This window comes from Oncorhynchus nerka, linkage group LG2 (assembly GCF_034236695.1).
Source record: "Oncorhynchus nerka isolate Pitt River linkage group LG2, Oner_Uvic_2.0, whole genome shotgun sequence".
Classification (NCBI taxonomy): Eukaryota; Metazoa; Chordata; class Actinopteri; order Salmoniformes; family Salmonidae; genus Oncorhynchus; species Oncorhynchus nerka.
Genome location: NC_088397.1, coordinates 67,223,911 through 67,237,311, shown reverse-complemented (window position 1 = coordinate 67,237,311; position 13,401 = coordinate 67,223,911). Strand labels below are relative to the sequence as shown.

The window sequence follows — 13,401 nt, the reverse complement described above, 5'->3', positions numbered from 1 at the left end:
TGACCTTCCAATAAAACTTAAGATCTTTGACCTTCATTCAGTGGTCTCACTCAAGACTCTTCAAGGTGGAAACCTGTCATAGGTCCTCAGAATAATAGTCTGATTAATAGTCTGATTCAGCCACTGGTCTTGTAGGCCTAATCTGAGTAATAAAAAAAGTATTTTGTAATAAATACTTATACCTCGGAATTTAAAACACAATGTTAGCCCTCTTCGTTCTTGCTTTGTAAAGTGCTTGCTTATCAGCAGGAAACGGGTAGAATTGATGTGTTCTGCCACTGAATATCCCAGCTTGGTGAATCTGGTGAATCTAATTTACTGTACAGTACATGTGCAAACAGAACAGTACTGCTGAGTCAGGGTTCGGGGAAAGAACGAGGTGTGAAATGGAGGCCTAATGCGGACCATGCAGCAGGATCATGCAGGGGCACACACATGCATGCAAACGTACACACTTCATCTCAATTTACTCTGAACATCGGACTTGCTGGAATGTTTGGTGCTGCAAGAATGGCCTAAGCAGCTGCAGCCAGGGTCCAGTGCTTTCAGAAGCTGAATATCTGTCCACAATGTTTTACGATGGGAGAACTCAGATGTCTGGTCTTGTCTCATGAGGATTTATGAGTGGTTTTAGATACTTGTTTACAGTACAAGATGTCAAAGTGATCAGAATGAGAATATCTTGAGCAGATTCCAGAGGATCTATCCCTTAGGGCTAGGAATTGCCAAGGACCTCACGATACAATATTATCACGGTCCTCACAATCTATATTTATTGCGATTCCATGATCCAAACATATTGCTCACCTTATATCTGCTGCAGAGGGACGAGAGCCATGAGAAAACTTATCAGTCATGGAAATAAAAGTGCTGAAAACAAATTGGGTACCTATTTAAAAATAATATCCCGACATGTAACTGTATCAATTTTGTCCCCCGTCACTACTACCCATATGCTTTAGTCATATAGTCAGACTCCAGAGTGGAGGTTAGCTGTGCTCTAGCTGAGAGAACACAATGTCCTGCAGAACATGGCTATAACAGGCACAGCAGAGGAAAGGAATCTCATGTTGAAATCACTTAACTACACAGGCGGTTGTAATGCAATTCTGTCCTGGTGCGTGTGTTCTCTGTATGATCTGGACTACTTTGGTGCTATGTTGTATTGACAGGACACGTATGCTATGAGGAGTTAAAATGCACAGGAATGAAACACTGTCCTTTCAGTTCAATCTGGAACCAGGTATGAGGTCTGAGCATAAATATTTTGTGCTTTTTGTTTCTCTCAGATCCATTGTTTCGCTATAACAACCCTGAAATTGCGATTCCATACTCTTGGTTTTACATTCTCTGGAGTTTGTTCTCAGTTATGTTATTGTATTTTTTACCCCCCCAATATTTTGTTTTTGTTCTGCTGAACTGAAACCATCTGTTTTGGCCCTCTACTTGAATCCCTTCTGCAAACTTCATCCATTAGCTTTGTCTGCCTAAATCGCCCAGTGTTTTGATGAGTTTATTTCACCAGCACAAACTTGTGATTTGATTTGAGTTATCATTTGACCGACTCTGCGTAGGCTGATAAGCTCTCGGAGAGGCCTTTTTATGGAGTTCTCCCTCGTCAGTTGAAATATCATATTAGTAAAACCCTGAGTGTCTTTGTCTTTTGCTATTCAAAACATAAATCTCGTCCCATGACACACTGTCCTTCCCCTTCACTGCAACTGGATATTGGGCTGTTCTGAACAATGTACACAGAGAGGGCCCCTATATTCTAACTCCCACCAGGACCTTACATTAACATTGTCTCTCTTCCAGAGCGCATGTCTCTAGTTATGATATACAGCGCATTCGGAAAGTATTCAGACCCGTTTACTTTTTCACATTTTGTTACATTAAGGCCTTATTCTAAAATGTATTAATTTGTTTTCCCCCCTCATCAATCTACACACAATACCTCATAATGGCAAAGCAAAAACAGGTTTTTAGAAATGTTTGCAAATGTATTAAAAATGTAAAACTGATATCACATTTACATAAGTATTCAGACCCTTTACTCAGTGCTTTGTTGAAGTACCTTTGGCAGCGGTTACAGCCTTGGGTCTTCTTGGGTATGACGCTACAAGCTTGGCACACCTGTATTTGGGAAGTTTCTACCATTCATCTCTGCAGATCCTTGTCAAGCTCTGTCAGGTTGGATGGGAGCGTCGCTTCAGAGCTATTTTCTGATCTCTCCAGAGATGTTCAATCGGGCTCAAGTCCGGGCTCTGGAATGGCTTCCGTCTGGCTACTCTACCATAAAGGCCTGATTGGTGGAGTGCTGCAGAGATGGTTGTCCTTCTGGAAGGTTCTCCCATCTCCACAGAGGAACTCTGGAGCTCTGTCAGAGGGACCATTGGGTTCTTGGTCCCCTCCCTGACCAAGGCCCTTCTGTCCTGATTGCTCAGTTTGGCCGGCTGGCCAGCTCTAGGCCAGCTCTTCTTTCATCTAAGTGCTGCAGACATTTTTTGGTACCTTCCCCAGATCTGTGCCTCGACACAATCCTGTCTCGGAGCTCTACAGACAATTCCTTTGACCTCAAGGCTTGGTTTTGTTCTGACATGCACTGTGAACTGTGGGACCTTATATAGATAGGTGTGTGCTTTTCCAAATGATTTCCAATCGATTGAATTTACTATAGGTAGACTCAATTTGTGGAAACATCTCAAGGTTGATCAATGGAAACAGGATGCACCTGAGCTTAATTTTGAGTCTCATATCAAAGGGTCTGAATACTTATGTAAATGAGCTATTTCTGTTTTTTATTTTTAATACATTTGCAAAAATGTCCTAAACCTGTTTTCGCTTTGTCATTATGGGTTATTGTGTGTATATTGATGAAGAAAAAAATGTAATTTAATTCATTTTAGAATAAGGCTACTTTCCAAATTCACTGTAACAAGAAAATACGTAGGGAGGAGTTTGTATGATAGGTGCGTTGATTTATCTGACTTAAACCACACTAGTTTCTCAATGTGTTTGGATGTGGGGTTTTCTTTGAGTGTTAAATGGAATCTAAATGCAGGTCTCCGGCTATGCAATGTTCAGAAACAGGATATGTCTGCCTGGGTGTGAGACTGTGTATGTGCATGTCTGTACTCTTTGTGCCTGTCCTGGTTTCTCACCCCACCTTCTCTTCTGTCTTGCAGGGAAGCAGCATAACAGTGAGTTCTCCCGCCTTATCGCACAGGTCCGGGGTCGCCTGGAGACTGCGAGGACGAGGGAGATAAAGCAGGAAGTGAGGGATGAGGGAGGAGAGGAGGACCAGGGAGTGGGCTCCAGCTCTGCAGGTACCACCGTAACCCTTATTAGCATGCCGAGGGAATGAAAGAGGAGGGTTAACACTGTCACCACAGGTGATCTTACAGCCCCCAGCCTTCTCAGCAGAGCTCAGTCAATAAGCTTTAATCTATCTTCTTTATTAGGAGGTAGCTTATTCGAACCTCTATGACCCCAGCCAGCCCTCTTATATTGGCTCTGATCCGTGTTCTGAAATAGTGATGTCTCAATGTGGGCATTAGTCATACCCCTTTAAAGATGCATGATAAAATGGCGCCGAAGAGGATGGCAGACGTTTTTCATGCCCATAATCAATTGTGCTATTTTTTTTTTTTTTTTACGTTGTTTGTAACTTCTGTTTTAACTTATTTCGTACATAATGTTGCTGCTACCGTCTCTTATGACCCGAAAAGGATATCAGAACTGGGATTACTCACCATGGACTGGAAGAAGCTTTTTCCTTTAACGAGTCCGACGAGAAAGATATACTGCTCTCACAGATCCATGTCATTTGTGTGAAGAAAAGACGGAGGAAAAGAGGACGCAGATAAGGCTGCCTTTTGAGAATCCGTAGGCGAGCAAGTAAACTCCCATTGCCATCAATTGTACTTGCTAACATGCAATCATTGGAAAATAAAATGGATGACCTTTAGGTTTCAGGTAGCCTACCAACGGGACAATTAGAACTGTAATATCCTATGTTTCACCGAGCCGTGGTGAACGACGACACGGAAAATATAGCGTTGGAGGGATATTCAATGCACTGGCAGAACAGCGAAGCTACGTCTGGTAAGACGAGGGGTGGGGGTGTGTGTCTTTGTCAATAACAGCTGGTGCGTGATGTCTAATATTGTAGAGTACCTTATGATAAGCCGTGGACCACACTAGCTACCAAGAGATTTATCATCTATATTATTCGTAGCCGTCTATTTACCACCACAGACCGATGCTGGCGCTAAGAGCATACTCAACCAACTCTATAAGGCCATAAGCAAACAAGAAAATGCTCACCCAGAAGCGGAGCTCCTAGTGGCCAGGGACTTTAATGCAGGCAAACATAAATCAGTTTTACCATTTTTTTACCAGCATGTCACATGTGCAACCAGTGGAGAAAAAAACTCTAGACCACCTTTACTCCACACACAGAGATGCATACAAAGTTCTTCACCGCCCTCCATTTGGCAAATCTGACCATAATTCTGTACTCCTGATTCCAGCTTACAAGCGAAAACTAAAGCAGTAGTACCAGTGACTCGCTCAATACGGTAGTGGTCAGATGGCGCAGATGCTACGCACAAGACTGTTTTGCTAGCACAGACTGGAATATGTTCCGGGAGTCATCCAATGGCATTGAGGAGTATACCACCTCAGTCATCGGCTTCATCAATAAGTGCATCGAAGACATCATCCCCACAGTACGTACATATCCCAACCAGAAGCCATGGATTACATCAAGCTAAAGGCTAGAGCTCTGCATCGAGCTAAAAGCTAGAGCTGCCGCTGTCAAGGAGTGGGACACAAAAATGATGCATGCACGAGAGCACCAGCTGTTCTGGATGACTTTGTGATAACTCTCGGTAGCCGATGTGAGAAAGACCTTTAAACAGGTAAACATTCACAAGGCCGTGGGGCCAGATGGATTACCAGGACGTGTTCTGAAAGCATGCGTGGACCAACTGGCAAGTGTCTTCACTGACATTTTCAACCTCTCCCTGACCGAGTCTGTAATACCTACAAGTTTCAAGCAGACCACCATAGTCCCTGTGCCCAAGGAAGCGAAGGTAACCTGCCTAAATGATTAACGGCCCATAGCACTCACGTCGGTAGCCATGAATTGATTTGTAAGGTTGGTCATGGGTCACATCAACAGCATCCTCCTGGATACCCTAGATCCACTCCAATTCGCATACCGCCCCAACAGATCCACAGATGACGCAATCTCAATCGCACTCCACACTGCCCTTTCCCACCCGTACAAAAGGAACACCTATGTGAGAATGCTATTCATTGACTACAGCTCAGCGTTCAACACCATAGTGCCCACGAAGCTCATCACTAAGCTAAAGACCCTGGGACTAAACACCTCCCTCTGCAACTGGATCCTGGACTCCCTGATGGGCCACCCCAGGTGGTTAGGGATGGCAACAACACATCTACCATGTTGATCCTTAACACGGGGGCCCCTCAGGGGTGTGTACTTAGTCCCCTCCTGTACTCCTTGTTCACCCACGACTGCGTGGCCAAACATGACTCCAACACCATCATTAAGTTTGCTGACGACACAACAGTGGTAAGTCTATAGGGAGGAGGTCAGTGAATTGGCAGTGTGGTGCCAGGACAAACATCTCTCCCTCAATGTGAGCAAGACAAGGGAGCTGATCGTGGGCAACAGGAAAAGGTGGACTGAACAGGCCCCCATTAACATCAACGGGGCTGTAGTGGAGCGGGTCGAGAGTTTCAAGTTCCTTTAGTGTCCACATCACCAACGATCTATCATGGTCCAAACACACAAAGACAGTTGTGAAGAGGGCACGACAAAACCTTTTTCCCCTCAGACGACTGAAAAGATTTGACATGGACCCCAGATCCTCAAAAAGCATCCTGACCGGTTGGGTCACCGCCTGGTATGGCAACTGCTTGGCATTTGACTAGTAAAAATTCCCTGTCTTAGGTCAGTTAGGATCACCACTTTGTTGTAAAAATGTGGAATGTCAGAATAATAGTAATTTCTTTCATCACATTCCCAGTGGGTCAGAAGTTTACATACACTCAATTAGTATTTGGTAGCATTGCCTTTAAATTGTTTAACTAAGATCAAACGTTTCGGGTATCCTTCCACAAGCTTCCCACAATAAGTTGGGTGAATTTTGGCCCATTCTTCCTGACAGAGCTGGTGTATCTGAGTCAGGTTTGTAGGCCTCCTTGCTCGCCTACACCTTTTCAGTTCTGCCTACACATTTTCTAGAGGATTGAGGTCAGGGCTTTGTGATGTCCACTCCAATACCTTGACTTTGTTGCCCTTAAGCCATTTTACCAAAACTTTGGAAGTATGCTTGGGGTCATTGTCCATTTGGAAGACCATTTGCAACCAAGCTTTAACTTCCTGACTGATGTCTTGAGATATTGCTTCAATATATCCACATCATTTTCCATCCTCATGATGCCATTTATTATGTGAAGTGCACCAGTCCCTCCTGCAGCAAAGCACCCCCACAACATGATGAAGCCACCCCCGCGCTTCACGGTTGGGATGGTGTTCTTCGGCTTGCAAGCTTCCCCCGTTTTCCTCCAAACATAACAATGGTCATTTTGGCCAAACAGTTCTATTTTTGTTTAATCAGAACAGAGGACATTTCTACAAAAGTACGATATTTTTCCCCATGTGCAGTTGCAAACCATAGTCTGACTTTTTTATGGTGGTTTTGGAGCAGTGGCTTCTTCCTTGCTGAGTGGCGTTTCAGGTTATGTCGATATAGGAATCGTTTTACTGTGGATATAGATACTTTTGTACCTGTTTCCTCCTGCATCTTCACAAGGTTCTTTGCTGCTGTTCTGGGATTGATTTGCACTTTTCGCACCAAAGTACGTTCATCTCTAGGAGAAAGAACGCTTCTCCTTCCTGAGTGGTATGACGACTATGTGGTCCCATGGTGTTTATACTTGCGTACTATTGTTTGTACAGATGAACGTGGCACCTTCATGCGTTTGGACGTTGCTCACAAGGATGAACCAGAATTGTGGAGGTCTACATTTTTTTTTCTGAGGTCTTGGCTGATTTCTTTTTATTTACCCATGATGTCAAGCAAAGAGGCACTGAGTTTGAAGGTAGGCCTTTAAATACATCCACATTTACATCTCCAATTGACTCAAATGATGTCAATTAGCTTTAAAGCCATAAGCTTTCAGAAGCTTTAAAGCCATAGAAGCTTTAAAGCCATAATGCAATTTTCTTGAATTTTCCAAGCTGGATAAATACACAGTCAACTTGTAAACTTCTGACTCACTGGAATTGTGATACAGTGAATTATAAGTGAAATAATCTGTCTGTAAACAAATGTTGGAAAAAACGTCTTGTGTCATGCACAAAGTCGATGTCCTAACCGACTTGCCAAAACTGTAGTTTGTTAACAAGATATTTGTGGAGTGGTTGAAAAACGAGTTTTAATCACTCCAACCTAAGTGTATGTAAACTTCGGACTTCAACTGTATAATAGACGGTGTCAGAGGAAAGCTCATAAATTGTCAGACACTCCAGTCACCCAAGTCTCTGCTACCGCACGGCAAGCGGTAACGGAGTGCCAAGTCTAGGACCAAAAGGCTCCCTAACAGCTTCTGCCCCCAAGACATAAGACTGCTGAAAAATTCATCAAATGGCCACCGGACTATTACATTGACCCCCCCCCCCCATTTGTTTTGTACACTGCTGCTACTAGCTGTTTATCATCTATGCATAGTGACTTCACCCTTACCTACATGTACAAATTACCTCTAACCTGTACCCCCGCACACTGACTCGGTACCGGTATCCCCTGTATATATCCTCATTATTGTTTTGTTATTGTGTTAGTTTTTTATTATTTTTTACTGTATTTTATTTGGTAAATACTTTCTTAACTCTTCTTGAACTGTACTGTTGGTTAAGGGCTTGTAAGTAAGTATTTCGCTCTAAGGTCTACACTTGTTGTATTCGGCGCATGTGACAAAGTTTGATTTGATTTGACACCACCATACCCATGCCATCTTTCTCATGTGATGCAGGGAATTACAGCCCCAGAGTACAATTAATTATGAAAGACAATACACACACTCTTACCTCTGCATGTGTTGTTCATCTTTGCACATAAGCAAAAAAATAAACAAATGCATTGCATAACATTTGGGAACATATTTCCACGTGATTTATTATGTATATTATTTTTTGCTGACATGCAACACACCCACGAGCTCTATTGGGATTCATGCCCTGTATGTCTTGAAAAAGGTCACACTTGGTGACAAAGTGATGGTGCCTATTAACTTTCAGTGGAAGGCAAGACCAAACAGCAAGCTTGCGCCGAAGTGTTTGAAGCTAGTGGAGCTAGTCAAACAGAGCATGAACAGGGCAGGCTTCAAGTTGCAAATTATTGGCGATATGGCAGCAACATTGACTAATCGCAGCTCGCTATAGCTTACAGCCTGTGTTGGATTTGCTGTTGATACCTAGCACTACCTAGCATGCTGTTGGCTTGCTCCTTTAAAAAAAAAACACCCACATGGCGATCAACTGTTGCCAAATAAAGTATTTAATATTTTTCCATGGAAATCCCCCATCATAGACCGAAACATCAGTACATGCAGAGGTAATCATATTCAAAATGCATTAGTCACACTTCAAAATTCAGCCACATATAGAATATCATTAACTGCTGGTCATGAACCTTCTGCCCTCTGCCTAGAAGACACAGTGGTGTGTTTGTGGTTAAAAGTATTCCCCATTACTTTGGGGAAATATCTATGAGATAAGGTATAATTTAACATGAATGACTTTAGCATCTATCACACAGTCTGTTCAAATCATGTTTACATGGTTAAAATAGGACCGATCCAGATTATAAACCATGACATGGATTTCAAGCAAAGTGTCCTAGCACAGATTTCTCATAGCTCATTTTCACCACTAAATGATTTTATACCAGTTTTATGATCATGTGTACAGTCCATGTTATTTTCCCTCCTTCCTGTAGATAGGGCAGCACAACAGGAACAGAGTGATCCCAGCCCCAGTGACTCAGAGGCCTGCTGCGTATTGATGACATCACCTGTGGAGGAGCCCTCTGAGAAGCAGCAGCAGCCTTCTGTTGTAGCAGTCATCTCCAGGTCACCCAGCCCATGTCTCAGTGAGGTGTCCATCAGCAGGTGAGGGAGCCCAGGAGACGGCAGAATTGAGTAAGGTGAAGTTGCCCGGAGACGCTTATCTTGGGTCAGTTTTGCGTTTTTCCCACTAATGGTTAAGGTTAGGCTTGGGGAAGGGTATAGGGCTGTTGCGAGGACCATATTAGTCACTATTGTCCCTGTAATCACTCTGACATCATTGCAAATGTAATCAAAAATCTAATCAAACACTTCATGAGAGCCCATGAGCAACATTTCTATAGACTATGAAATTGCTTGAGAAAACAGTGATGGCCTCTATTAAAAAGAGGAGGATTTCATCAGCTTTCTATAGGCTAGGGCAACTGTATTGATTTCTGAACATTCCTAATATTAAGCAAATATTAAGCACATTGCTTATCTTTACGACAGGTGTATAACCTACCTGGCTGGCATGACAATTAACCACAGGAAAAGTGTCTTCCATTTGCTATTGTAAGTCCAGATGACAGGCATTTTTTCCCTGCCCCTGTTTCGAGACAGGTGCATGATAATCAAAACGAATTTCACACGTTAAATAAAACTTTATTTGTCACATGCGCCAAATACAACAGGTGTCTACACCTTACTGTGAAATGCTTACTTACAAGCCCTTAACCAACAGTGCAGTTCAAGAAAGAGTAAAAATAATACAAAAGTAACACAATAATATAGCAATAACGAGGCTATATACAGGGGGGTACCGGTACCGAGTCAATGTGCGGGGGTACAGGTTAGTCAAGGTAATTAGTACATGTAGGTAGGGGTGAAGTGACTATACATACATTATTTAGTATATGTAAAGTCAAGATTAAATCAAGAATAGTCTGATGGGTGACTATTAGCTTATCACTTGAAGCCCAGTTTAAGGCAAGAAACAATGCCTATTTTTAAAAAAAAATTTTTTTTTTTAGAATCATAGTCACGCACTTCATGTAGCCTAGCCCATAGGCCTATATGTTTTGATACGGTTTGTATCACAACTAAAGTGGCCAAATAACTTAAAATTAAGCACATTAATCCCCTTTACAAGGGGTGTAGAGCTTAACTGGCATACATAAGCAGCACATGAGTTTCAAGTTTGGAGAAGATCATTTTTACCATAAAAATGCACCTTTATAATAAAAGCGTTACATGCATATTCACATTTGTGGTCAATTTTGATAATGGTGTTTTCCCACTAATGGAACATTTGCCCTTATAGTCAGTCTACTGTCGTGTGCGCATTGCTGTGCTTATAATGTGAAGAAATAGCCTAATAGTTTATCAACATTTTTAAGCTAAATGTTCTGATCTGTTGCGTCAGCCTCATTGCGTAAAAAAGTTTTTTTGATGGTAGTGGTTGTATTAATTTGATATCTATCACATCCCACAACTGTCCCAGACTATGGAATATTTATTTCTCGCACAGAATATAATAGGAACAACTTTTATACTATGAGGGATAGTAGACGTAGACTAGTGCTTTTGCTGTTAGTTAGGCCTACTCATCTTGTTGGCTGACGAAAAGTAAATGTGGACAGTTCTTCCAATATCTTCATTATGCACCTAGGAATTGGATAAAGACACGCGCAATTGCGTCCCCGATGTCTGTCTTCACTTGTAGCCTGTGAGTGAGAAGTGCTTTGGAGTAGGTAGCACTCCGGGAGAAGGGCTGCAAAAGGCATGGATTTCTTTTTTCCAGTGCATTATGGCCACACAAAGAGGATGCCCCTGGGAAATGTGAGGCATTATCAAGTGCTTCTCTAGTTGTGAATGAGAGACTGAGGAAGTGTGTACAGCAGGTGCAAAAAACAAAGCGGAGCTCATGCCTTACAATGTATTAAAAATCAAAACATATAGCCCAACGTTTGTAGAACATTGCATTAATAACGCTTAATTAAGCATATAGGAGTACCTAATTCTTTCTTTCCGCTCAACACAGAAAAGCCGCATGTGTGCACTCCCTCAAATCGTTTGAGAAAATATCCTTTCTATTTTATTCAGCTTTGTTCAATTGTATTCTTCATACTATAAAATAATATAAAATAATGCCACTAAGAAAATTTTGTCTGCTAAATAATCTAGTGTAGCCCACAGCCATATGGCATAGCCAGGTCTGGACCTTTGATTTGATTTGATTTTAACATAAGGTCAACTCAAAGTATGCTATTCTGTTCTTCTGAAATAGACTACATTTTCTTCATATCATGTTTCGTTAGACCTGTCTAAAGTAAATAATGGATTTATTTTGAAGGTGTAGACTATTACATGGATTTATTCGACTTTTCAAAATGTACTCTTAACGGTCAAAAGTTTTAGAACACCTACTCATTCAAGGGTTTTCTTTATTTTTACTATATATATATATATTCAAATAGCCACCATTTGCCTTGACAGCTTTGCACACTCTTGGCAGTCTCTCAACCAGCTTCATGAGGTAGTCACCTGTGTAGAAGCCAAGAGATGCTAAATGTGTTTATGTTAATTAACGGCCAATTACCGTGAGACCGATAGTTATTTGCTTGGCAATCACCAGCTGTCGAAATTTCGTGACCGCCACAGTCCTAGGAGGGTATCCCGAATTTGATCCTATATCTGTACCTTGGGAAAACGTTATCCTGTGCAAGCTGAATAGCTGATGCTCCACTCCTCAACAAGCAGACATTTGACTTGTCTTTTCAGGGTTTCTCTGTGTCAATGCTTAACACTTCTCAAAACAGGAGATCTGTCCTGTGCGTAGTATTACTGAGACATTTTGTATGTAGCTAAAGTTGGACTCTCAGCAGGAGTATTTTGTTGGTGCTCACACAGAGCTAAACATGCACCTCTGGAAAGAGTTCCATCAGGATTATACACCCACACCCTGCCTACACTGTAGCCCAGAATAGTTCAAATTGACTTTACTTTTGAAAGACGATCCAACGTTGGTTAGTTGAAGACTAAAGTTACTGTACTTGTTGAACATACCACCCTGTTCAACATGTTTCATTTTTTCGTTAAATAATAAGGTTGGGGGGCTTCCCAGGTGGCACAGTGGTCTAGGGCACTGCATTGCAGTCCTAGTTGTCCCACCAGAGACTTTGGGTTCGAGCCCAGGCTCTGTTGCAGCCGGCCGCGACCGGGAGGTCCATGGGGCGACGCACAATTGGCCTAGCGTCTTCCGGGTTAGGGAGGGTTTGGCCGGTAGGGATATCCTTGTCTCATCGTGCACTAGCGACTCCTGCGGCGGGCCGGGCGCAGTGCGCGCTAACCAGGTCGCCAGGTGCATGGTGTTTCCTCCGACACATTGGTGCGGCTGGCTTCCGGGTTGGTTGCGCGCTGTGTTAAGAAGCAGTGCGGCTTGGTTGGGTTGTGTTTCGGAGCACACATGGCTTTCGACCTTCGTCTCTCCCGAGCCCGTACGGGAGTTGTAGCGATGAGACAAGATAGTAACTACTAACATTTGGATACTACGAAATTGGGGAGAAAAAGGGGGTTAAATAAAAAATAATAATAATAAGGCTGGTAGCAACATGTGGAAATCGGTTGCAGCTCAAGTCTATCTCTAAAACCCACCATGCAATGCATGCTCTGAGCATGGAGTTTGTAGTGATTGGCATTCCGGCTCTTTTGGCTCCCAAACGGCTCTTTGTATTTTTTCAAGTCAAACAGTTTGCGATAGTTTGACTATGATTGGTGTTAAAACAATTCTAATTCAATTATTGAATGAAATCATACTCTACCTTAACCACAATGTATTTAAAATGCATTGGTTTGTTATGAAAAAGAATGCTATTAAACATTTGCATTTAAAGTATAACTTTTTAATGTATATTAACAAAGTGCATATAAATCTAACCATTCAAAATAAATACAATCTGAACAGCATAATAGAATATTGCACCGTTTCAAGGAAAAATAAATTACAATTTGTAAAACTGCAGTATCCCACAAATTGAAATATATGTAAAAATGAAGGCTGCTATTACACATGTGCATGTCTTGTATGTAGGTGGCAGGCAAGTCAAGCGCAGGAGAATTAAACTTGGTATAATTGGAGTATTTTAATAACTTAAAACATAAACTCCAAAACCAAAGTCCATAATAAAATAAATGCGGGTACAAGAACCCGTCGCACAATCCATAAAACATGAACATAACAATAAACAATCTCTGAGGACATGAGGGGAAACAGAGGTTTAAATACAGAACACTTAATGAATGGGATTGGAACCA

General features: G+C 42.1%; 1 protein-coding gene across 1 annotated transcript in view; it reads left to right on the top strand.

Moving 5' to 3' along the window:
- Positions 1-13,401, top strand: part of LOC115140152 (E3 ubiquitin-protein ligase RAD18-like) — a 119,522-nt gene that overhangs the window by 69,565 nt on the left and 36,556 nt on the right. Inside the window, exons 10-11 of the mRNA XM_029678309.2 lie at positions 3,186-3,326; positions 9,039-9,210. Coding sequence (XP_029534169.2) covers positions 3,186-3,326; positions 9,039-9,210 — 313 coding nt within the window. The remainder of the gene's footprint in view (positions 1-3,185; positions 3,327-9,038; positions 9,211-13,401) is intronic.